At 33.2% G+C, this 26,578-nt stretch overlaps 1 protein-coding gene across 2 annotated transcripts in view; it reads right to left on the minus strand.

The window, feature by feature from the left end:
- Positions 1-26,578, minus strand: part of LOC145269289 (ATP-dependent DNA/RNA helicase DHX36-like) — a 180,114-nt gene that overhangs the window by 132,272 nt on the left and 21,264 nt on the right. For both annotated transcript variants that reach the window (XM_080124973.1, XM_080124974.1), the window contains exons 3-8: positions 26,243-26,349; positions 23,300-23,648; positions 21,781-21,917; positions 11,387-11,461; positions 6,876-6,971; positions 3,675-3,754 (exon numbers count right to left, since the gene is read on the minus strand). In XM_080124973.1, the coding sequence (XP_079981099.1) occupies positions 3,675-3,754; positions 6,876-6,971; positions 11,387-11,461; positions 21,781-21,917; positions 23,300-23,648; positions 26,243-26,349 (844 nt within the window). The remainder of the gene's footprint in view (positions 1-3,674; positions 3,755-6,875; positions 6,972-11,386; positions 11,462-21,780; positions 21,918-23,299; positions 23,649-26,242; positions 26,350-26,578) is intronic.

Consider the following 26,578-nt stretch of genomic DNA (forward strand, 5'->3'; position numbering starts at 1 on the left):
AAAAATATCTTTCGCTTAATAAGTAGAAAAAAAAAATAACGAAATAAAAACCTTCCTAATTGTAGTTTGATGTGTTTTCTTTTAAAATTTCAAGAATATTGATATAGATTTTGAGGGTTTGTATTACTATACACATAGATTCGAAAAAGTTGTCAAAAAAACAAATATATAACAAATAAATGTTATCAAAAGCAAGTTACTTTTCTACCTAACTGGATAATTTTTTAGTGTTTTTATTTAATGTAACATGTTTATTCAGCTTGAAAACAGTGTTTACCGATGTTTTGGAAAATTTAAAATGGTGCCCGACTCTTGAAACGGTAAGTTTGGGGAAAAGAGTTAAAAATAAAAAAGTAGACAAAATACTGCTAGAAACTCGCTCAATATATGTTACCGTGACATAGGCTGACATATATTCGGTGAGTTTTTAACAGTATTTTGTATAGTTTTTTTTAATTATTTTTAACTCCTTTTCTCAAACTTACCGTGTCAAAGAGAGTCGGGCCGGGCGCCATTTTTAATTTTCCAATACATCGGTAAACACTAAGTTTTTCAAGCTGAATAAACATGTTACATTAAATAAAAAACACTAGAAAATTATCCAGTTAGGTAGAAAAATAACTTATCTTGCCTTTGATAACATTTATTTGTTATATATTTGTTTTTTGACAACTTTTTCGAATCTATGTATAAACGAGATTTTGATACTTATTTTGATTTTGAAAAAAAAAACATTTGTGGCTGTTCGCAGTAAAACATTGTTTTAATTCGCTGTTCAAAACTAATTTAAAGAATAAAAGTGCATGCAAGCTATATATCTACAAAAGTTTATTTTGTTTTTTTAACCATGCTTTTAAATTTGACGAGAAATGTGAGAAATTGCAACAGATTCATAATGCCGAATTGGTTGGGATTGTTGTTATTATACATTCTGAAAACCGAATAGGTCTAAACTAATGTTATTCTGATAACAAAATAGCTCTAATTAAACATAAGAACATTTATATTCATATTTTCATGTTTTTCTTAATTTGTTCTGGAATAAAAATTAAAGAATGCGTGTTGTTTACACTGTGCTATCGCTGATTTTACAGGCTGAAGCTGCTGCTGCTGCTGCTGCTGCTTCTAGTAATACTAACTTCATTTGACCAAATTCGAGAAATAGAAACAATTTTTTTTTCGGGTAGGTCCTTTTAAATTATCAATTACCGCGGTCCTACTCAACATAAAATAATACTTTTAATTGATAAAGATAGTAAAAAGATTGATTTACTTACTACTGGGTGTCCGAAGAATTTTTTTTTCAAAATGTTCGATACTCGTCATATTAAAGTCTTATTTTTAACACGACAAAAAAAGAAATGGTCAAAAATATTTCGGACACTTGACAGTATTAAGATTAACACCTCTACTGATTGGTTCCCAAATTTCATGACGAAATTCTTCATACAATCACGGTACGGACCTTTAGAAAACAGGGGGGTCATTACAAAACCTTACCGAAAACGCCATTTTATGACGTTCACATTTTTATCACTTTATTTGCTCAAAACTCTTAAAATATATAATGTACATTGATATTTATTAATTCATTTGAAAGTATATTCATTTCCGAACAAAACAGTAGTAATTTGAAGACTTGAAGTGCTTTGGTTTAAAAAATATGGCTATTTTAGTAGAACTACCTTGAAATCTGTGATTATCCAAAGCGTTTTTTCGTCCGTGTGTATTACTACTCATCTGAGCTCCAATCTCTGCTCCCCTCTCGCCAATCTTCCACAATAAACACCCGTCTAGCTGAAACCACTGTCAATAATTTCCCCACTCTTTATCTATGCCTAAATCAAAACGTAGATTCCATGTACAAAGCTTCTTTCTTAGAAGTGCACGCCTGTGGAACTCTCTTCCGTTTGCCTGTTTCCCACCTGACTACAACTTGGATGCCTTCAAGTCCAACATAAACAAATTCCTGATGAACCGCCCCCTTAAGTAATCCAATTTATCAGATCTCCAATACTAACAATTACTATGATACTATCCCATTGCAATAACCCTTATCCCCGAGTGGCTTCTGGGCCTTGATAAGTGGGGACCACCATGAAAAAAAAGGTCAAATCTCCAATTTTCAACCCAAATAGATTAAAAAGCTTACCTTATCTCTGAATACACTTTATTTAAAATTTCAAATGTTTAGACCAAAAATTGTCTCAGTAATTTTTGTAGAGACCGCAGAGGTCAATTTTTTTTTAACTTTGACCCTAATTTTGATCCCTTAACATTTGTTTTGGTCTTAAATTGAATTAAAAAGTTTGACCCATGTCCAAATAATCTACAATTTCAAGTGTTGAGACCCAAAATTGGCGGAGGAGTTTAGTAGAGTTTTCAAAGATCAAATCGTTGAACTTTGACCCATTGGCAGTCAAATCTTTTGGCTGAAAACTGATTAAAAAGATTTTCCCAAATCTCGAGTCTGTAGACTGAAAATTGACAGTACTTTGGTAGGGAAATGTACACACATAGACGATTTCACTTTTATAGATATATTAATAATCAGTAAAATATATATGTATATAGTAATAAGCAATAAATGTATACACATATAGTAATAAACAATAAATGTATACACATATAGTAATAAGCAATAAATGTATACACATATAGTAATAAACAATAAATGTATACACATATAGTAATAAACAATAAATGTATACACATATAGTAATAAGCAATAAATGTATACACATATAGTAATAAACAATAAATGTATACACATATAGTAATAAGCAATAAATGTATACACATATAATAATAAACAATAAATGTATACACATATAGTAATAAACAATAAATGTATACACATATAGTAATAAGCAATAAATGTATACACATATAGTAATAAACAATAAATGTATACACATATAGTAATAAGCAATAAATGTATACACATATAGTAATAAACAATAAATGTATACACATATAGTAATAAACAATAAATGTATACACATATAGTAATAAGCAATAAATGTATACACATAGTAATAAACAATAAATGTATACACATATAGTAATAAGCAATAAATGTATACACATATAGTAATAAACAATAAATGTATACACATATAGTAATAAACAATAAATGTATACACATATAGTAATAAACAATAAATGTATACACATATAGTAATAAACAATAAATGTATACACATATAGTAATAAATAGTGAAACATAATGTTAAGTAGTAAGACTGTACATCTAAAAATAAAAATAGGTTAAAGTTCCTAAAATACATATTAAAATTGTCCACAAGAATCCATAGCATTATGGATAAAGTATTTTGTTAAATTCAGTTATAAGTAACACTCTTCTGAAGGTTGGAGGTTCAATCCTTGGAGCAGGCAACACTCAAAATAGCGAATTATTTAGAACTTCTATTGAATCATGGCTGATAGAACAAGAGCGTAGATTAAATAAAAGTTCTGTTTGAAATTTTGTGCAGATTACTGAGTTAGATAAGATACACCTGATGAAGGTCCGAGGTATAAATGATTGAAACATTGTGAAAATAATACTCGAGATGAGAACAACACCCAAACAATATAAATATGTGTAATAGTTTCAGAATTATAATGCAGAAATATACACAGTTCTTATTTTAAATCCATAGTATATTTACCGTTCTAATCGAATCTGGAATCCAACTTCACTCCCATGACCACACCGGACATTTCGCTCATCAGCTACTCTTTGCGCAACCTACAACAAAAAAAATAAAAAATAATTAAAATAGTTTTAATTAATAAATATATTTCTTGCTAAAAATGGCTCAGTTCAAATGTTAAAATCAAGGGTTAAAGCAAATGGGAAGGTTGTATGTTCAAAAAATGATTTATAGAGAAAAGAGTTTCAATATTATATGACTAGTGGCCTATATGGTTAGAATGTTTGTTAATGGGCCAGATTGTGGTTCAAGCCAAGTTAAGTCATACCATAGACTAAAAAAAAAAGAAAAAAAAAAAAATGGTACTTGACTCCTGGCTAAACACTCAGTATTATATGGTAAAGAAAAAGTTGAAGTGGAAAAATCCGTGATGAGTAGTGACACTCTCTCTTACATCTTAGTTTAGTAGCTAATAAAAAGAGTCTTTGAGCTGCCTATGACAATGATTGAACCATTCATTTATTTCATATTATATTGAAATAACACCATAATAAACTGACGTACCTTTTTGAGTTTCAGAATTAGTTCTGTGCATTCACGAGAAAGCAACATTAGACAGAAAAATTTTCTGATGCATGAAATAAGAATTTGGATTCATCTAGAAAACATTCATTAATTGTTAATTCTTTTCAATCAACTAGTTTTTGGATCATTCGTGTCAAATCATCCAGAAATATGGGATTTTGAAACCCATGTCTCCAAATCTGGCTGTAGTTTACAATGCAGATAGACAATATAGGAACTAGGAAATCCTAAAAATTTGATCACGTAACTCCAAGCGTTTTCTGATTCATAGCATTTTTTTGTTTTGGCATTAGTCACATAATGTGACGCCCGGGGCGACAATTTTATGATGTCATTTCTTTGAATATTTTCTGATAGAAAGATCATATGGCTCTAAAAATTCACACTGGTAAGTTTTTGGACCCAAGGAATCCAAAAATGGCATCAGATTTTCTAAAAACAATGAAGCCTTATAGAGATATTAAGGGTTTTTGGATTTTTTTGACATATGCCCCAAAATCGAATAAAAAGGGTGTGGCTGGCATGGTAATGCATTACTTTTTTCATATATTTTTTTTTAGACACAATAAATTGTCTCTGGGCGAAAAATGGTTAAAAGTTCTTGTTTTGTTCACTCACAGTTTATGTTAAAAATCTGATGTCATGTTTGGATTCCTTAGGTCAAAAAACTTGTGTGAATTTTTAGAGCCATACGATCTTTCAATAAGAAAATATTCAAAGAAATGACATCACAAAATTGTCACCCAGGTGGCACATTATGTAACTAACACCAAAACAAAAAAATGCTCTAAATTCGGAAACCTCTTGGAGTTATGTGCTCTAATTTTCAGAATTTCTTACTTCCTATATTATCTATTTGCAGTGCAAATTACAGCCAGATCTATGGATATGGGTGTCAAGCCCTGGATGATTTGACACGGAATAACCCTTTTTTAAAATGATGTTCATTTTCAAACAAGGCATTATGCCAGTAAAATGTAAGGAACTACTGTGATAGAGGCCAGATTTACAAGGTGCAACATGGGTAGAGAATTGAGAAGCAAGATGCTGGTTCACATTACATTTAAATTTCTGTATGTTGGTATGGTTGAAGAAATGAAGTAGGGAGGGAATTCCAAAGAAAGAAGCTAGTAGACTAGAAAATATTCCTGCATGTAAAGAACTCAACAACATATGGTTGGAATTCCAATTAAATAATATATAACTGCATGAAGTCAGGGTTTTCAAAATAATGATGGCAGATAAATGAATCGTGAAAATAAATGTTTTATGCCAATATTTAGTTCTTTCCCACCTCAAGAACTTACTTAGACACCAACGTCGAAAAGTGAGATTGAAAAGCCAGACAATCAGCAATAAACTAATCCCTTCTCAATGAGAGAAGGCAAGGCCTGGGAGGGTGGACCTCTTAGAATTGCACAAAACTTTACTTCCACCACAAAATCAACAGGGACAAGATCATTATAGCAATGGTTTAATCTGTTGATTTTGGGGTCCAAGATAAATTTAGTTGAAATTTTATTTTTCAACTTTTGTTATTCCAAACAAGCATCTTCTCTTCAAAACTGTTGATGTTTATTTTTTTTTTTGTGTTAGGTTTCACAAAATGTTCCTGCAGTTGTTGTGGAGTTCTTGCTTCATTATAGGTGGGTTACAACAAAGGAAGTTTCCACATTGAAATTAGCTTGAGTAGAAAGAGAAGATTTTCCTAATTAAGATTAGACGTGATGTCATGAATAGCAAAACACAATAAAAATCCTTCTCTTGGATCTTAGCAGAACAGACATGATTGCAGAGATTATCACCTGCTGCCACAAGAAAATATATAATATGACTATATAGATGGCAAGAGCAATTTTAAAGATGAATAAATTAAAAAAACAAAATGACTATTATTTTGTTAATCTCTAATAATTATAGCAAAACTAGCAAGCAAAGAAAACACACATCACAACACTATGACGCTTGATGGTACAAAGAAAAAGGAGAGAGAAAAAAAGAAAAGCAGATGAACTCGACACATTGACATGATCGCTACAGATATTTCTTAAGACAAAGAATTGTTAACCATAAAAAAATATATGGGATTTTTTATGTTTATTTTTAGTCTTTCAAACAATAAACCCCCCCCCTTTTAAAAGTCTTTTTCACTCAAAACAAAATATATTGTCACTTGTACATAACAGGCTACTATTTGGGATCATGTCTGTGGGAAGTTGAATAGCAAGATGTTTGTTCACATTACATTTGCAGATTAGTATATAACTGGGAAGCAGGACATGAATTCCAAAATCTAAGTCTGGGAAGAAACAAGGTTTTCCAGCATCTAGTGACCTCAGCAGTGAAAGGGTGGGATTTTGCTGCTTGTCGGCTTAGTCAGGAGTATGTAGATCGCAGGGGCCAATTGCTATAAGTTCAAAGCATATTCCAATACATTAGAATGGAAACAAAGTTAGTGTTTACTTTTTTGTTAAAAAAAAAATGGCAACATTTTTATCCAACTAAATTTGTTAAATTCTGAGCATTTTGGTTGCTTTAAAATTATTTACAAACTTTCAGGATCACAAAAGTTGCGGACATCGAAAAGTGCCAATCAAAAATCTTCAAAGCAATTTAGATGAAAGAACTTACGGAAATGGCACTGATTCTGCGAGGTTGTGTGCAAATAACACGACATTGGGAACCAATCCCACGTTTCAAACAATCATCCAAGATAAATTGAGGGACCTGAAAAAATTGTAGACGTATTGTGAAAAAGATTAAAAGAGAAGAATTTAAAAACATATTTGCAGGTTTTTTTTACATTCATCAATAGTGTTACTGTTTTTTACATTCATCAATAGTGTTACTGTTTTTTACATTCATCAATAGTGTTACTGTTTTTTACATTCATCAATAGTGTTACTGTTTTTTACATTCATCAATAGTGTTACTGTTTTTTACATTCATCAATAGTGTTACTTTTTTTTACATTCATCAATAGTGTTACTTTTTTTACATTCATCAATAGTGTTACTTTTCAATCAATTATAATAATTGCAGATATTTCATCAAAACCAAAATTTTATAAAAAAGCCAAAAACATTTTAATCATTAGCATTAAAATATTTGGTTGTCAACCTTGATGAAGTCATTTTATGCCAAAGTCCTTTACATCTCCAACCAATTAATTATCTGTATTATTTGAACAACTTGGCTGTTATTTTTACAATTTTTCAGTTAATATAACTTCTGACTTTCTTCAGGTGCATCTTTTCAAGATTGGAAATTGAATCTTGTCTAAAGTCTAAATCTGTAATATCATTAGTATTAGTCATCTGTAATGGAAAGGTTAAGAGTTGGAGGATTGCACTGAACGGAAATTATGTAAACTATTTCTGGGCAGGGGCCATTATCCTTTTCATCTTCATTAGCTAGCGAGATTTAATTAAGAGAAGACATTTTTACACTCTCACAAAAACAAAAATGGTAGGTGAAGGGCGACTGGCATAGTGAAGTCTCTCACATATATAACATGTAAAGTTTATGTTCTGCCTTCGCAGAATAAATCTGTTATAAACTAAGCAACAAGTTTATGAATTTTTGAGATGAGGGTTGCTTATTCATATTATTTGGATTCTTCACACTAACTACCGTTCTCATCTTGAGTGTGAAAATAACATTCAAGATGAAAACAGTAAAATCTAAATACAAATAAGCAATGAATGCCGACTTGTTGTTGGGATCAATTTTAATTCTGATGAATTCACCGCTAAAGACAATAATGCAATTGCTGTCTCAAGCACAGAGGTTTGGAATCGTTGAACATGGAAGACAAGAGGAATTGCTTCGGTGATCTAATGATACCTGGTGTGTTGATGTTATTATACACACATGTATATGCATACGAAATATACACAATATCATAAAATGAAATGTGTAGAGAGAATATATAAAAAGACAGAAAAAAAAACAATTAAATACAGAAAGAAAACCCAATTAAATACAGGAAAAAAAAACAAATACAGAAAAAAACAATTAAATACAAGCACAACAAACAATTAAATACAAGAAAAAACCCAATTAAATACAAGAAAAAATTGTTTGATTTGTATTTCTTTCTGTGTTTAATTGTTTTTTTTTCTTCCTGTCTTTTCATACAGATACTTTTTTACCATGGTGCAATTATTAAAGGGGGGGGGTAATTATCAAGGAGTTCTAAGTGACTTTAATCTAGAGGTTGTGGGTTCAATCCTTACTACAAATAATAATAAGAATAACGCGATAATTAAAACATCTACCCAATCATGGTTGATGGAACACAATCTTCCCACATGGATTAAATAATACACTTGATTGAAATTGTATATACATCTAGAGTTCAACATAAACATTCCCAAGTTTGAAAATATACGCCTGAAGAAAGTCAGAAGTTACACCGTCTGAATTGCTATGAAAGTAAGTAATTCTAAGTACGTTTTCGTGTAATAAAGCCCTAGTTTTGTTGTTTGTCTTGTTCATACTGAGTGCGTAATTTAGGGTCTGTATGTAAATGAACATGCGGTTTAGCTCCGTCCAAATGCCCATTGTCACATCAGATGTACTTTTTTTTTTTACCTTTCTTTGTATTAGTGATAGAATGATGCCACTATTTTTCCCTGATTCCGATACAAGAACTGATTCCAATTCTTTTTAAATTTCTAAGTATAGAGTTCCTTTCATGCAATATTTTCACAAACATAGAAATACATTCATGAGATGATTTATAGATTTTACTGGTAGTTTAAAATCAATATTTTTTAGCATTAATATCAATAAATATTACTATGAGCCATGGAAAAATAAGTGTTAAACAAAAAAAAAAAACAGAGAAAAGCAATGAAAAGAATCATATTTTAGCATCGGAAAATAGGCACAAATTTTTCTGATTCTGATGCCTTCAATAGTTCTTAGGTTTTCGATTCCAAATTCTGATTAATCATCTCGATATTACTTTGTATATTATTTCTGGTATTACCTTAAAGTTTGTGCGGTTGCTGAGGCCCAATAAGAAAGCTTTCTGAAGTGTTGTTATTGTGATACTATGGATTACCTCCGCCTCCGCATTCACACAGATGCTGAGGACTCTTGATCTGAAATGGAACATGTACATCAAATCCGTCGCTAAGGTCGCTGGAAAAATAGTGGGATCCTTCTACAGCTCCAATAGATATCTCGCTGCTGATGCAATTCTCTACTTGTATAAGAGCCAGGTACGTCCGAGGATGGAGAACTGTTGCCACATCTGGGAAGGAGCTGCTAGAAGCACTTTATCCTGTCTTTACAGAGTTCAAAATAGATTTTGTAACCTAGTGGGGGATGCTGTTTTCTCTTCCCTGCAACCTCTTTCCCACAGAAGAAACGTTGCAAAACTACTTTATTGTTATTTTCATAGCAAGTGCTCGTCTGAGCTCCGATCTATGGTCTCGAATCGCCAATCTTTCACAAAAAATACTGAAACAACTATCAATAATTTCCTCTACTCTTTATCTGTGCCTAAACCTAAATGTAGATTCCATGAATAAAGCTTTTTTCTAAGAACTGCACGTTTATGAAACCTTCCCCCATTTCCGTGTTTTCCAGCTGACTACAATGTGGCCATCTTCAAGTCCAATGTAAATAAGTTCTTGATGAGCTGTCCTCTGCAGTAATCCAATTTACCAAATTTGTACTACTAACGATTACTACCATATTATTCCATTGACTACTGTATGTTCATTAACTCATATCCTCGAGTGGCCTCCATGCCTTGATAAGTGGTGACTCCTTCGTAAAAAAAAATAAAAGCACAACCAAGATGGGGAGATAAGAGAAAATAACTCAAATAATACAAATTACGAATCATCATCTCAAAAAAATTTTTTTCGTTAAAGTACATTCTAATGGTGCACATGATCACCGTCGTGATCTTAGTAAGTTTAGGTCATAACAAGTTTTGGCTTTTCCAACATCATGACTCTAATAAGACCTACATCAATAGACCAATTTTAAAATGACAATACAGAGTGGAAAAATAAAATCATCACCTTCGAAAAGAAGACATGATTCCATTTCTGTTTGATGAAAACTGGTTTTCTTTTGTTGTTGCAAATTATCTACTAGTTGGACAGTTGTGTACAAATCTCAAGAGTGATAGGAGCCTTTTATTATGTCTGAAAGTGACACAATGTTCAACAAGTGAGATCTATTGCTGTACAACTCATACTCTCTATCGATCAAAGTTATGACAACAGGACCATTGCCAGCACACTCAAAATGCATTCCTGGATTGCGATGAATAACAGGGTATGCCGAGGATGATAGAAAAAAAAGTTTCCAGCCATGCTTATGGTCTTTGGTGTGGTTTTAAGTGAGGGCCACATCATGCCACCTCACATCTTCGAAGTCAGCTTGAAAGTCAACACCAAAGTGTACCTGGATGTGCTGAAGAGTGTGATGATCCTCTGGTGCAACCAGGTGGCTGCTAGTAGACCTTGGGTGTGGTAACAGGACTTGACGCCGGCCCACAAGTCCAAACAGGCCTTCACTTCAGAAGAGTGCTATGATTTTGTACCCTTCTCTCACTGCCCCCCTCCTCCTTCAATCTGAACCCGCTGGACTACTTTGTTTGGTCATATGTCAAGAATATCACCAACATGACCTCCTACAACACTAAAGCCAGTCTGGTTACCACCATCTGCTGAATATTCGCCAAGCTCCCAATGGCGCTTGTGGAAAAGGCATGCTCCCAGTTATCTGAATTGTTTCAATAAAAATTTTTAAATAAAGATGTAGTATTGTTTTCTTTAGGGCGACACTTATCGTTCCACCGTGTAAAATTAGTCTCTTGGAAAATGCTGAAAGGACGGCTGAAAAAAGATGTGGATCTTGATTTTTGGGATAAACTCAAGAAAATTCTGATCAATGTACCAAAGATTAATTATTTTTGGTCGATTCAATCCTGTCATAGCGGTGTTGTATTGATTTAGAGTGCTTGATAAGAATGATAATGATAGCAAAATAAGAGTTGAAGAAGCGTCATTGGACAGAGTGAATAATGAGAAAGAAAACAATAAAACTAGACATTATCAAAAGAATCGGAATAACAGTTTTCATACAACGTGTTAACATTCAGAAATGTTTACCTGCGTTGTTTTTCCACAGCCAGTTTCACCACTGATCACAACAACTTGATGCGAACGAATCAAATTCACAATTTCCTGACAAAGAAAAAACAAACATGTTGCAGTGAGAAAGCAAAATGGACATTGTTCCCTTATTATTAAAAAAAAATAAAGTCATTTTATCATAATTTGGTTATTTCTGTTAATTTTCTTTGGATATAAAGAAAATTCATACAGAAATATATCAACAATAGAAGAAATGCATGGAACCTTCTAACAAAAAAGTGTATAGGGTCAATTCTAACAAAAAAGTGTACAGGGTCAATTCTAACAAAAAAAAAAGTGTACAGGGTCAATTGTAACAAAAAAAAAGTGTACGGGGTCAATTCTAACAAAAAAGTGTACAGGGTCAATTCTAACAAAAAAGTGTACAGGGTCAATTCTAACAAAAAAGTGTACAGGGTCAATTCTAACAAAAAAAAAGTGTACAGGGGCAATTGTAACAAAAAAAAGTGTACAGGGTCAATTGTAACAAAAAAAGTGTACAGGGTCAATTGTAACAAAAAAAAAGTGTACGGGGTCAATTGTAACAAAAAAGTGTACAGGGTCAATTCTAACAAAAAAGTGTACAGGGTCAATTCTAACAAAAAAGTGTACAGGGTCAATTCTAACAAAAAAGTGTACAGGGTCAATTCTAACAAAAAAGTGTACAGGGTCAATTCTAACAAAAAAGTGTACAGGGTCAATTCTAACAAAAAAAAAAGTGTACAGGGTCAATTGTAACAAAAAAAAAGTGTACAGGGTCAATTGTAACAAAAAAAAAAAAGAGTACAGGACTAATTTTTACAAAAAGTTACACAGGGTCGGTTTGCAACAGTATTTATTTTCATTTAAAGTAATCTGATACTCCTTGTACACAGTAGCTTCAAACAAGATGAACACTGGATTTCTTTAAACGAGAATAATATTTTACGTAATTTAGGTTCTTTGATCAAATCAAATTCATTGAAAGTAAAAATTCTTACTTTATTTGCTTAATGATGAAACATAATTCAAAGCATTTTACAAGTGGTTCATTTATCTTGGTGATGTAAAGATCAAAAGGTTATGCAAAAGATATTCAGTTTAAAAAAAAAAAAAAAAATATATATATATATATATATATATGGCTCATTCCATGTCAAATCGATAAAAATTGGGGGGGGGGGGGGTCACAAACCATGTCCAACTCATAAAAATTCACATTTTGTAAAAAGGTCAAAGTCATATCTCAGGAACCCCCTGACCTTGAGATGTTTAACAAGTGCCATTCAATTCCTTTCATGGAGATCTATAAGTGTAGCAAATTTGAAAAAAATCCGTGTCGAACATGGTTTAACCCTCTGTCGATTTGACATGGAATGAGCCATATATATATATATATATATATATATATATATATAAGGGGGTTAGAACAGTAGCAGAGTGTATTTTAATGTGATAGTAAAATTACTAATTTAATTAAAATACAAGAAAAAAAACAGTGCTCGTTGTAATGCAGATATATGATAAGCTCGATAGGCAAATATCCTAGAGCTATTTGAATTTTAAATTATCAATCACATTACTAAATATATATATATATATTTATTTGTAGTCATCGACATACAGTCCTGTTTCGTTGTATCACAACTCATCAGTGCCGCTAGACTAGCATCTCTCTCAAGCCAAGGATTGAACCTAGAACCATCGCGTTGACAGTCAGCAGTTCTACCGATCGACCCACGGGAGCGGCGCTCATAAATTATCTCACCAAATGTGTATTTAAACAAACACTGTCCACCACTTTTACTGTGCTCTAACAGCTTGTTTAAAAACAAACAGTGAGCGTTGCATTTTTCAGCCAATTAAATAGCGGATGAGATTATTTACGACAGTGTTCTACCCAAAGAGGGAGGCTTAAAATATTTGTAGTCATAGACATACAGTCCTGTTTTGCTGTATCACAACTCATTAGTGCTGCTAGACTAGCACCTCTCCCGAGCTGAGGATTGAACCTAGAACCATCGTGTTGACAGTCAGCAGTTCTGCCGATCGACCCATGGGAGCGGCGCCCGTAAATTATCTCGCCAAATGTCTATTTAAACAAACATTTGTCCATCACTTTTATAGTGCTCTAACCGCTTGTTTATAAACAAACAATGAGCGTCGCATATATATATATATGGTAATTGTGTGTTTAACGGACCAGACATAACTCTGTGTTTGCTCGGCTTTGTCTGGTGCATGATGTCAGCAGCCGGATAAAACCGAGCGTTGCCGATAAAATAAAAACAACGTTACAAAATAACGTAAAATTTTAAATGTAGAAACATCAAAAAATAAATAAAAAGCAAAAAACCTGTTCATTTGTTTTTTTATTATTGTACCAAATTGTTTTCTATTTTCAAATAAATACATATAAAAAATTTTTTGTAAACAAATAATGGGCGGGCAGTAATTGTTTTTTTTGGAGGTGGGGAAACATTTTTTTTTCCAAGTTACAATAGTAATAAGTATTATTTCATCCCTATATATATATATACATATATAAATAAATAAATGGACTAATTTTTTCCCCTATGATTTTGACCTTAATAGGATTAAAAATCAAGACATTTCATGCAAATGTAATATGCACAAACTGCAGCACAATATCTGAAGTGTGTTATAGGCATATTACCTCTCCACTTCCTTGATAATCGTAAATTCCTATGTTTTTTCTGCTGAGAGTTTACTGCCATAATCAGTTAAAATCAATGGAAGTAGTAAAATCTTTTCTCTCTAATTAATTCCATCACTTACACTGTTTCCGGGATCGTTCACAAGGGAGAGTTACGAAGGAACACCGGTTTGGGTTTTCTTTACTTCGTAGTTGCTTAAAAAAACTGGAATGGAATTTTCACGCTCCTTTTCGTTCAATGCTTTCTACTGGGTGAAACGCATCATGGACTTAACTGAATCGAAGAGTTATTTATGCCATTTTTTTTTTCATGTTTTTATTTTTCCAAACACGTTCATCATTTTTTTCCTTATTTTTGCCTTTTGTTTTTCCGATTTTTTAAAGAAGTTTTACGTTTGTTTGCTGTTTTTTTTTGTTTTGGTTTTTCCAATTTTTAAGAAGTTTAACATTGTTGTTTTTTTTCTTAATATTTAAACAGGGTTATTACTCCGCTTATCTTTACTTTACCCCCCCCCCCCATCTCACACACCTCCAAACACCTGGGTAACGCCGGATACTCCCGCTAGTTAAATAATAATTTGTGTAACATTTTTTTCTTATGCCTGTTTTTAAGAAAAATAAAAGCACAAAACTGGTATGTTCTGCTTTTTTCTTTTAATCCGAATCCCTGCGAGTTTTTTTTTAATCCGATCCCTGCGAGTTTTTTTTTTTAAATCCGAATCCCTGCAAGTTTTTTTTTAATCCGAATCCCTGCAAGTTTTTTTTTTTTAAATCCGAATCCCTGCAAGTTTTTTTTTTTTAAATCCGAATCCCTGCAAGTTTTTTTTTTTTTTGCCAGGAACATATTTTCTCAGGATGATGTATTTTCCTCAGACTTTTGGAGGGCATCAGATGACAAAGTGGATGGAGATGAGATAACGGATGTGATAGGGAGCTCCTTAGTAACTGGGTAACTTTCAGCAATGTGAATTAATATGGAGCCAAACTTTTGTCTCCCCATAACTCTAACAGATATGTGTCCAAAAGCTCATGGTTGGTTCCGCATTCTCGTTTATTGCGCTGCTTTGCTTCCTTCCACATTCGCTCCACATGATTTGTTGTTGCCTGTGTTACGACGGGATCTACAAAATTAAGGCTGTGGTTCACCGTCAAATGGTGATACCCCTCTCCTCCCACTTTACTGTAAACCCTCCAACAGTCTGATACGACCATGGTCCCCAGCAGATTGTATTTTCTTATTAGTGGAAGGAGGGTTTCTGCATTCCTATTTAGTATGCTAACCAAAAAACCTTCTTTTTCGGCGTGGTCGTATCCACCAAAGACTCAGACCGGTGTTAAATGTTTGCCGTCGGCAGTTGGAGACAGACTTGCCGATTTTGACCGTATGGCCTGGGTCTCCAATCTTAGCATTACAAGCATATGCTGTGTTTTTGTAGACATTGGCAATATTACATAATGTGCTTCAACAAGTCATATCTTTTTATTTGTGGGTCAATTTTTAAAAGAATTACATTGATGGAAAGAGAATAAAATAAGCATTCCAATAATGTTAATTTATTTTTGTTTTATACGTTCAATGTTTTTATGCGCCGAGTTAAAAATGAAAAACGGTAAAAAATGATGACAACAAAAAAGGAAACAGTTTTTTTCAATGTTTACATTTTATACATTACATTTGGATACATATCCACGGGGTTAAATTTGATTGGATATGGTTGAAATATTTACAGGCTATATAAACATGGAAGTCCATCTCTACTGAACTTTGATTTTTTTCTTACGACCACAGGAAGCAAAGTTACGATCGAGCAAAGTTAACAAAAAATATTTCAAAATTGATAAGATAATTCTGCATATATCATTCATTTTTATATAAATAATAGTTTCAGAATTATTTTCATGTATAATATGTAAATATTTGATAATTATTAATTTTGCGGAAATTTCTTTAAAATGTTATTTTTATGGAAATTAACAGAAAAACAGCTCGCTAATGCGCTGAGCTGATTAAAGTATTCTCTTAAAAATAGAAGAATGTTTCTCTGCTTTTGTCTTACTTGTCATTTTTTATTCCGAGTTTGTCAATTTTAAAAAATTATTTTCAAGTTTTTCAAATTTTATTTCCAAACAATACTACATTGAAACAGGGTTATTTACGCCATTTTTCGCGTTCGCTGTTTTTTTGTTTTTATTTTTCAGATTTTTTAAAGAAATTTTAACATTGTTTGTTTTTTTTGTTTGTTTTCCGATTTTTTAAAAAAGTTTCAACATTGTTGTTTTTTTTTATAATATTTAAACAAGGTTATTACTTCACTTATTCTTTCATTTTTATTTATCCCCCCCCCCTCAACACACACACTTCTAAACACCCGGGCAACGTCGGGTACCCCTGCTAGTAAAAAATAAAAGGTACTTGTGCACTTATGCTACCATGCTGAAATAATAACGTTATTATTTAGAAACCCATTCTTAACATGGGAAAGAAAGGGTGTCTTGTTAACTATTCTGTACTTTCACCTAACAATTAAATAAAAAAAGATATCGTGAAATTTGAATGTATTTATAACTCATCGTCAAGACAATTTTTTTCGAATCTGTAAAACAAGCCCGTTCTTATTTTTTTAACTGAGGATATCTAAATAATAATAATAATTAGGCGGTTCGATAAAGAATTTCATTGTGATGCATTTTGTAAATTTTTACCTTGTTTCCACCTTAATATTTTTCTTTAAAATGACTACTTTTTAAGGTTTTCAGGTATGCTGAAAACAAATATCGTATTTAAATTTTCTGCAAATAAGTAGCTTTCCGGATATTAAGCAATGTCATTTCTGATGTTATTGTTGGTGGCCATCTTAGTATGTGCATTTGTGCATAGTTTCTTGCTCGTACCAAGATGGCCACCAGCGATAACATAAGAAATGACATTGCTTAATATACGGAAAACTACTTATTTGCAGAAAATTTAAATGCAATATTCGTTTTCAGCATACTCTAAAACCTATAAAAATAATCATTTTAAATGTTAAGGTGGAAACAAGGTAAAAAGTTACTATTTTATTTCTTTGTTTACATAATTGAATTTTCAGTAAAACAACAGAATAGAAATGACAAAAATTACCATCAACTGGTGAATATATAGTTGTTGCTTATCAGGATTCCTAGTATCCTGGTACTGTGAAAGCTACATCGAGGATTCAGGCAGAGTACGATTTATGGTTGCATCTCAGAAAATAGGGGTATATTTTGGGCCGGATAAAGAGGATTTACAAAATTGAAAATTGGACTGGTCCCAAAATGCATAAGTTCTGGTCGACTATGGGAATTTCCATCTTTTACAGAAATCCAAAATCTATATGAAAAATTTTCTTTGATTTATTTCTGAGATTAATTCATATCTACTCAATTTTTTTTTTCTTTGAGGGGAGTAGTAAATACTGGCCTTAAATGCTCTTTAAGCATTCAATGGCTACACCCAGGATTAAGCTCTCCTTCGGTGAGGAGGCAGGAAAATGCCTATTCTCATTAAAGCTATATTTAAATACCACTATAATACTTAGTTTTGTTCATGAATAGACACCCACTGTATGATACCATGTGCCAGTTTAAAAAAAATTGAAATTTGTACATTTGAATTCATAATTCATGGCTTAAAGAGATACATCAGATTTGACTGCATAATCTGAAAGAGCACACAATTTTACATTAGAGTGTCAAGTTTCATGAGAATAGCTTGCAAAAATAAATAAATGGTGGCAAAATTACCAAATTTCTTGAAATGTTGAGGTCTGTAATTCAGCCCACTTTTTCTAAAGAAAAATGTCCACGGAAAAGCCTAAATTTTGGCACTTAAAATAACTTTTGAACTACTGATAGTATTTGCATAATTCAAACGGATTTAAGCATCTTTTACATAGCTCTTTTCATGCAAGTTGATAAAATAACAATTATCTAAAAAGAAAAAATCTTGTAATGCTACCAATCTGCTGGGGATTCCTGAGAAAGTAATCCCTGCATATATCTTTCAGGAAATTCTTTCAGTTCACAATTGTATAGCTTGACCGCAACCCACATTTGCGCTGGAGACTCCTTGTTGATGCCATCTCGAACGCCCATAGGTAGATTAGTTTAATAATGTAGGCGATCGTCAGTCGCGAATTGGCAAAGAAGGTCCCAATTCTAATTGAGGTTCAACAGTGACATGTTGCACTGCGACATCTCCAGCCGTATCTGTCCGTAAGGTTTGCCCTCTTGGGAAGTAAGCATTTGTCTGCAGGTGGAGCACTCCTTCGCTTCTGCCACCAATTTTCTGTCCTGGCAAAATTGTATTACAGCCTCTGGGGTCTGGAGCTGGTTCGCTAGGTTAGTCAGATTCATTTTCACCGTTACTAGTATCATCAGCGTTTCTTGAATTGTATGCAGTTTTTTTTTCACTCTGCCAAATGATATCGAAATTCTCGTCTGCTGCTATATATACTCATTAAACTAGAATGTATGAGTTCTACATTTTTCCACAGCATCTACAAACATCCTAAGATGGAGTATTGCTGCCACATTCGGATAGATGCTGCTCAAGACATTTTCTTGTGTCGACAAAATACAAAATAGACTTTGCAATCTAGTGGGGGAATTATCTTTTCTGTTCTCTACAACATCTTTCTAACATAAAACAAACTTTGCTAGTCTTTCTCTACTCTATTGTTCTTATTTAATTTCATTCACTCAAGAGTAGAGTTAGACACAAAGTTGGTTTTAAATGTGGGGAAATTCCAACTCCCAAAAAATAAAAATAAATAAAAATGAAAAAATAAATAAAAAAAAACCCCCAGAAAATTTGGATTAAAACAAAAAGTAAAATTGATTTAGTCTAGAAGGATTTTTCCTTTAGTGAGAGGACAAAAAAGATTAAATATATCAGAACAGATACTAAACCTATGTATCAGTATAACGCTTCCAATGGAAAGCGTTGTACTGATCTTCAATATTTGGTTCCTTCTTGTAAAACTTTAACATCAAGATCTATCTTTAATGCAAAGAACTGTCTTTTCTTTTTTCCTAAAAATTGTTTTTTTTCCAAGAACTTACCATTACTTTTCCAACCCATTTCTCAGACCAGCAAGAACAACACGCATCACTTATAGAGCTGTTTCTGACCACAGTTCCCGATGATTGTGTTACGAATGCCCACAGCCCACTTGGGAACATTGATCATGCAGTAATAATGGTTGAAATCGCCCTAAACTCTAGAGCCAAAACTGAAGAGCCATTGCTCAAAACAACGAGATATTATAAAAAGGCTGACTGGGAAGCCATCAGAAACGCCCCATGGTGAAATATCTTTTCACTTCCTGCTGAACAGTGCGCAAATGAGACCACTGAATGATTCAAAATGGCAATTGAAGCACATGTTCCAACATGGAAATTTTATAGCAAGCCCCACTCTTCCCAATGGTTTACTTCTACTTGTGCAGCTGCCATTGCGCAAAGGCAGCATGCGTACCACAGATTTAATTGACAGAAGTTCAGTTCAAACAGACAAAAGTATATAGAAGCCAGAAGTAACTGTAAGAAAGAAATAGCGACAGCTAAGAGAGAATTTACTCAAACCACCCAAAAACGCATTGAAGCACAGAAATTAGGAACCCGTGACTTCTGAAAAATCTACAACAGTGTAGTAAATAATGGGCAATCAACAATTCCCCCACTATCCAACAATGAGGTTGTTTGCTCAGCAACCGAGAAGGCTAACATGCTTGCCAGTCGGTTTGCCTCCAACTCCACAATGCACCCTGCTAACCACCCTCTCCCTGACTTTCTTTTGCGGACAGACGCCACACTAGACGATCTGAAAATCAACCCTTCTCAGGTGCATGCTATCATAAAAAATCTTGATACTTCAAAAGCATGTGGACCTGATCTCATCCCGGCTGTGCTATTAAAAAAAGTGCTCCGCCGAAGTAGCTCCAGTTCTCTCCAAACTTTACAACAAATGCCTTAATGAATCTTACTTTCCTGCCTGCTTGAAAACTGCTTCTGTGGTACCAGTTTTCAAGAATTCTGGCAAAAGAACTGACTCAGTAAATTATCGCCCCATTAGCCTCCTCCCACTTTTCGCCAAAATATTTGAGTCCATAATTAACCAAGCTCTAGTCCATCACTTTACAGATGCTAAATTTCTGACCAACCAACAATATGGATTTAGGCAAGCCCGTTCCACAGCAGATATCCTAACTAATCTCTGAACATATATACCATTCACTGAACAAAGTGGGGGAGGGTAGAGAGGTAGCTCTAGATATATCTAAGGCTTTTGACAGGGTATAGCATGAAGGTCTTCTCAGGAAAATCAGATCATGTGGTTTCACTGGAAGAATACTTAACATAATTAAATCCTTCTTAGATAAGAGAAAAATCCAGATTGTCCTCGACGGTCGTACATCTAAACAATATGATATAAATGCGGGAGTGCCTCAAGAGTCTATCCTTGGACCTCCATTATTCCTAATATTCATAAATGACCTCCCTGACAAAATTGTCTGTGAGATGGGTATATATTCTGATGACACCACACTCTATAACAGACACGACAGGAAAACAAATGAACACATATCTAAAGAAATGGCAGAAACACTAGAGGATGACCTCCAATCCGTAGTGGAATAGGACCAAAAATGGATGGTCACATTCAATGCTGCCAAGACTAAACTTGTCTCCTTCAATAATTATAAGAAACCTTCACTACCACCAATAGCAATGGCGAAAGACTCTTTATCTGAAAGTACATCTTTTAAACTCCTCGGCCTAACGTTCACAGGAAACATGAGTTGGAACAATTACATTGAGAGCATTGCCAGGACCGCTGCGAAGAAGGTAGGTTCTCTCTACTGTGCTAGAAAACTACTAACGCCTGAAAATATCCTGTACCTCTACAAGGCCACCATTCGTCCATGTATGGAGTATTGTTGTCATATTTGGGCTGATGCATCTGCTACTAGTCTTTCACCCCTAGACAAGGTTCAAAAGAGAGTCGCCAACCTAATAGGTCCTGAACTGTCATCTAAGCTTCAGCCTCTGGCCATCAACGAAATATTGCATCCTTCTGCCTGTTCTAAAAGTACTTTAATGGTGAATGCTCCAACGAACTGCAAGCACTTGTACCCCCTCAACGTAAATACCCCTGACAAACCTGACAAGCAGCTAAATCCCACTTCTTCACAGTAGAGATCCCTAAATGTAAAAGAGCCTTCTACTCCAGTAGTTTCTTCTCCAGAACAGCTAGACTTCGGAATTCCCTTTCGGGTCCCCGTTTTCCCAACTGTACTGACATATAGAAGTTCAAGTGTAATGTGAACCGACATCTTGCTGCCCAACTCCCCACATAGTACCCCTGTAGCTTATGTCCCTGATAGTAGCCCCCTACATCAAAGTGGCAATGTGCCTTGTTTGGGGTGAAAGTGTAACAAAAAAAAAAAAAAAAAATTACCATCTGATTGCTTCCCTGCAACATGGCCATCTTCAAATTCAATGTCAACAAATACTTGTCATAAACCATCCCCATAAGCAAACTTTGTTCATTCATCATTTCCATCCTCTCTTAATACTTTTCAGCATTCAACTGACAATCTATCCACCTTGTTAACTCTAATACTTGAATGGATTTTGGCCTTCATAAGTAGTGACTTATTAAAAAAGAGAAAAATAAAAATTTTCTTACATCTTTCATGTTGTAAGCTGGTAATTTCTTCCGTCCTTGCAGCATTTTCAGATATTTTGGATTTTTCATTTTATCTTCATATTCTTTGGCAAGTTTTGTGTCCATATGTGCGTACATTCCCTCTTGGAAAATGGAATCTAGTTTGAAAACATTGAATTAAAAAAAACTTCAAAATATATGCATTCATAGATTTTCAAAATGTAATTATATCATATTTTGTACTGCATGTGTGTTTTTGGATTGTTTTTTTTGCCAATTAAAACATTATCAGAAAATTTTCAATATTTTAGATTTTATAACAAAATTAAAAAAAAAATTTGTTTAGAAATATGTCAAGTTTTAAATGAATATCTGCGATTTTTCATTGTAAGAATATGTCATTTGAATCGATTGCAAGATGCATGGATTATGCAGCCTTTGTTTGTTTGTTTGCAGCGAACAAATTAGCCTTGGTCTTTACAGGAAGATGATTGCACACAAGATGTAAGCATACAAAGATATAGTTTGGAGTTGATTAACATATTAATAATTACATTTCTTTTAGAAATAAACCAGCCTGGGTGCCTGGCATTACCCGGGTGTTTGGAGGTGTGTGTTAAGCCAAAAAAAAAAAAAAAAAAAAAGTGGTAGTAGGCAGGCAGGCTCGAATCAGTACCGAAGGAGGAAAAGAATGCGGAAAAAAATGTGATGTCTTTGCCGTTGCATCCATTGCCATACAGGAAGTGGCAAAGGTTTAAATTAGGACTAGTCAATAAAAAAGAGGGGATGACTTTCGAAAATATTGGCGAAAATAGCGACTCCTCCTTGTAGAAAAGTGCCTAGTTTAGGATGAAGGAATTAATGTTTTTAGCCAATTTTTTTATATTTGTCATCTGAAGGGTAGAGCTTCAAAACAATACCGATCTAGTGAAAATCTGTCACACCTGTCAACAGGTTTAGGCAGAAATACAAACATGCATTTAAATAGACAGGTGAGATTTATATTAGAGATGTTATAAGGAGTGACTGAAGTGAGAACCTCTTTTTGTTTCGGAGATAAGTTAGAGTCAATATTAAGACATAAACCTATTCAAGTTTATTCAATCAAATGAGGAAATCAAAAAAGTTGTAAACAATTTAATCATGTCTAATCAAAAAGTACATCGTTCCTCATTAATTATAAAGCGGTGTAAACAAGATAAAAATGAAAATTGACATACCCAGGTTCTATAACAACATAACTGATGGAGTATATATAAATTAGCTCTTAATAAAAATTATTCAAGGATTTTCAAATTAATCTATTATCTAATACAGAGGTGAAATGGTCACATAGTTAATGACATGGACCACTTAAGTGCTCCAAATTCAAATCCAGCTCGTTCCACACAAATCATTTTCAATTAGAATGTTGGCAACCTTCCAATGTCTTTCTTGAAAGAATTGATAAGAAAAATATCGGAGGAACCAATCCCAACAATAGAACCATCAGATTCATATGATATGATGATAATCTAATAGTCTTATGAAGTAGACTTACCAGAACAATTTGGTTCCATATCAATATCAAAATCAATTTCTTCACGAACAAAGTTCCTCATTTCTGACATTGATGGAATGAGATCCTCTTCAGAGTTTTGGTTAAATGACATCTCCCTCTCAATCCCTTTGCTCTGTATGGAATCTTCTTTGTTAACGTGGCTCTTATGTTCTTCAGACTTCACATCAAACCAAGCAACAGGTTTTTTCTGCTGAGAACAATCAGGCATTGTTCCAGATGCCTCCGCAGATCTTGTATCATTGGAATCCGGTAAATTTTCAGACCCAAAATCTTCTAGTAAGTTCCGAATATTTCTTTCTTGTCGACTATTCATTTTGACAACTGGTCTCTGTCAATAGAAAACATAAAAATAAAACATACCAAATATTTTAATATTAGCAGATGAACTTGGTCTGGCCTCGGTATTCCTATCTTCTAATATAGACAATTCAGTCAATTTTATAAGTTATAACAATGCATTTAACAAATAAATATTTGATTCTCATTACTGATTTCTTTCCATCTTTGCAGCATATTAGTTTATACTAAAAATTAGCTTTAGTTTGAAAAATGATTCCAACCGAGGTTTAAATAATGACCTTGACAGCTAAAATTTCCAGGGAGATAACTCCTATTTTAATTTGAAAGTTAAATTAAGAATTGTGTTTCATGTAATTTGGGCTTTTTTTCTATTTCTCCTCTATATTAATAAAATTAAGACATTAATTAATGCCAGGCAATGCAAATAAAACATAACCTCCACAGGTTTGTGTGCATGTAACTTCCACAACAGAGCAACTACATTGGTGAAATTAGGTTTGCAAATACACCTTGATGTGGTGCATAGATAGGAAGATTAGCAGTAATCAAAGTGGCACCTGATAAGAGCATTTAATGTATTCTGTCCAGTAAATGAACAAATTAAATTGACATACCTATGAATATGTACGATGCGTTCATCAGTGTGCCTGTCATATTTAGGTATGACAGCATTTTCATGTGTTAACATTTGAAGTCATATTTTTTTGCTATAATCATGCACACATTGAATGGACATAGCTTTTTTTTATTCAATGTATCCAACTATCTCCATCTTCAAATCATATTTTTGTATAGATGCCCACACATCACTATAAGAGGCTTTGTTGGTTCACTAATCTGTCAAGACTGAGATTGAATTGAAGCGCCTGAAAAATAAATGTGAACATGCATCCATGTGTATCTACTGGACAGGCAGTGATTGTCTAATCATTGTGCTGATCTGAAGTCGTTATTCAATTCAAACACAGGTTGAACACAAATCAATTGTATGGTCAAATTAACAGAAAAATTCTCCATCCAAATAAATTTACAATTCCAGTTTAAAGAAATTCTTTTTTGGAAAAGTTACAAGAATGCTTTTTTTTCTCTACCGAACAATAGATTTGCAAATGAGAATTCTTAATTTGACCAAATCATAAAATCAATTAAATAAAAGTAGAAAATCTGTTTCAGAGGGCCATCAAAAACCAATTAACTGGCAGACCCCAGAAAACTAAACTGACTCTGCAATGCCCAGAGGACAAACTAACTCCCACCCTCTGTTAAAATATATAGAGATATTCTGGGATCACCAGAAAGACCATCCAGTGATCCATGTGAAAAGGCTAAACTATGGACATCAAAAAACCTAATGCTTAAGGGTTCCAGCCATTATTTTGGGCAAAACTCAAGTGGTTCATAACCAGAGCAGAGAAACTTGTATCTGGGGTAACATTATTTCCTCAAGTGGACAAATTGAATTCTTGATGGCCAAATCCCAAATCAGAGATATATCCCATTTTCTTGCATGGTTCTTTTTTCTCTTCGTTGAATAAAGTATTTTATGGTTGATGCTCTGATAACTGCAAGCCCTTTGATGTAAATGACTCCCGTCAAACCTATGTATGGCTGCTAATATCTTGCAACATAGAGTTGAAATGTTGTTTCCAAATTTACCTCAATAACACCAAGTAATGTAGGTGATGCCGTCTGAGAAGGGAATTCTATGTACTGTCATCAGTTCCATCATTTCATTAAGGCAAAGGCAACAGGATTCAAAGCAGATGTAAATTTTATAGAAATAAACCATCTACAATCTTTAAAAGTGAAATTTCATTTAAAAAAGAAATTTTCAATTCTTGTCCAGAACTACCTCTATATAAAAAACAAAAAAAAAAAAATGTGTACAATGTATGTATCTATGATGAAACAAAACTATCATATTAAAAAAAAAAATCATGTAAATTGATCAAGTAGTTTCATTTTTAAATATGAAAATCAAATTTGGAGTAACTGAAGAGTGACTGTCTTATCCACCATTTTGAAAACAATTTAAAAAATAATACAACAAATAACAATAATTCAAACTTGCGAGATTTATGTTGCAATGCTTATAAATTTTGATTGTTTAAAAATGAATTTCTTTTTAAAAATAAAACTACTTGATCAATTTATATAATTTTTGGAATATGAAATCTTCGCTTTGTCTCTGGTACATGCATCATACAGATTTTTTTTTAATTTCTGTTTATAGAAGGAATTGTGGACAAGAACTGAATTTTCAAAAAGCACATCAAGTTTTGTCTATTCATCAAATTTGCAACAGCATTTTTATCAACAAACGTGGAGAGATTCAATCTACACATTTATTGATGAAAAAGCACCAGCAGAATATATCTGTATTTTCCCCTCTATTAAGCAAGCCACAGGCAAAATTTTATTAATATCCTTTATAAATCTGGCATATGTCTGTATATGTGTGGTCACCAATAATTTTCTTACTTTAGCAACCACAAAACTACATAATGATTTGGTGACCTCACAAAAAAAAAAAAAAAAGTTTCAATATTTCGTCTTTCACATATTTCATAAAAAACCTTTTCCAATTATCAAAATTTTATCTTAAAAATTTTCAAGTAATACCTGCTGTTTATCCATCATTTCTCTCTTGGCACGACTTCGACGAGCAAACCATAAACCAATTTCTTTTCCTTTTAAGCCCGGTGGAGGTCTTGCACGAGACTGGTCATCTATGATAACGAAAATAACAGATGATTGAAAACGATTTGTTTAAAAATTACATCTGTTTAGAATATGAACACAAGTGTTGAAGAAAACTTCAAATTAGTCATAATGAAAGTTAGATGACTTTTGTTTCTGTCTCCTCTCCTCCATATGTGAACTCAGTGTCTTTCTCTTTATTTTTCCTCATTCGAGTATCTTTCTTGATGTTTTTTGACCTGAGGGCGTGTGTGTGTG

This window comes from Euprymna scolopes, chromosome 45, assembly GCF_053919585.1.
Source record: "Euprymna scolopes isolate OS-2025 chromosome 45, ASM5391958v1, whole genome shotgun sequence".
Lineage (NCBI taxonomy): Eukaryota > Metazoa > Mollusca > Cephalopoda > Sepiida > Sepiolidae > Euprymna > Euprymna scolopes.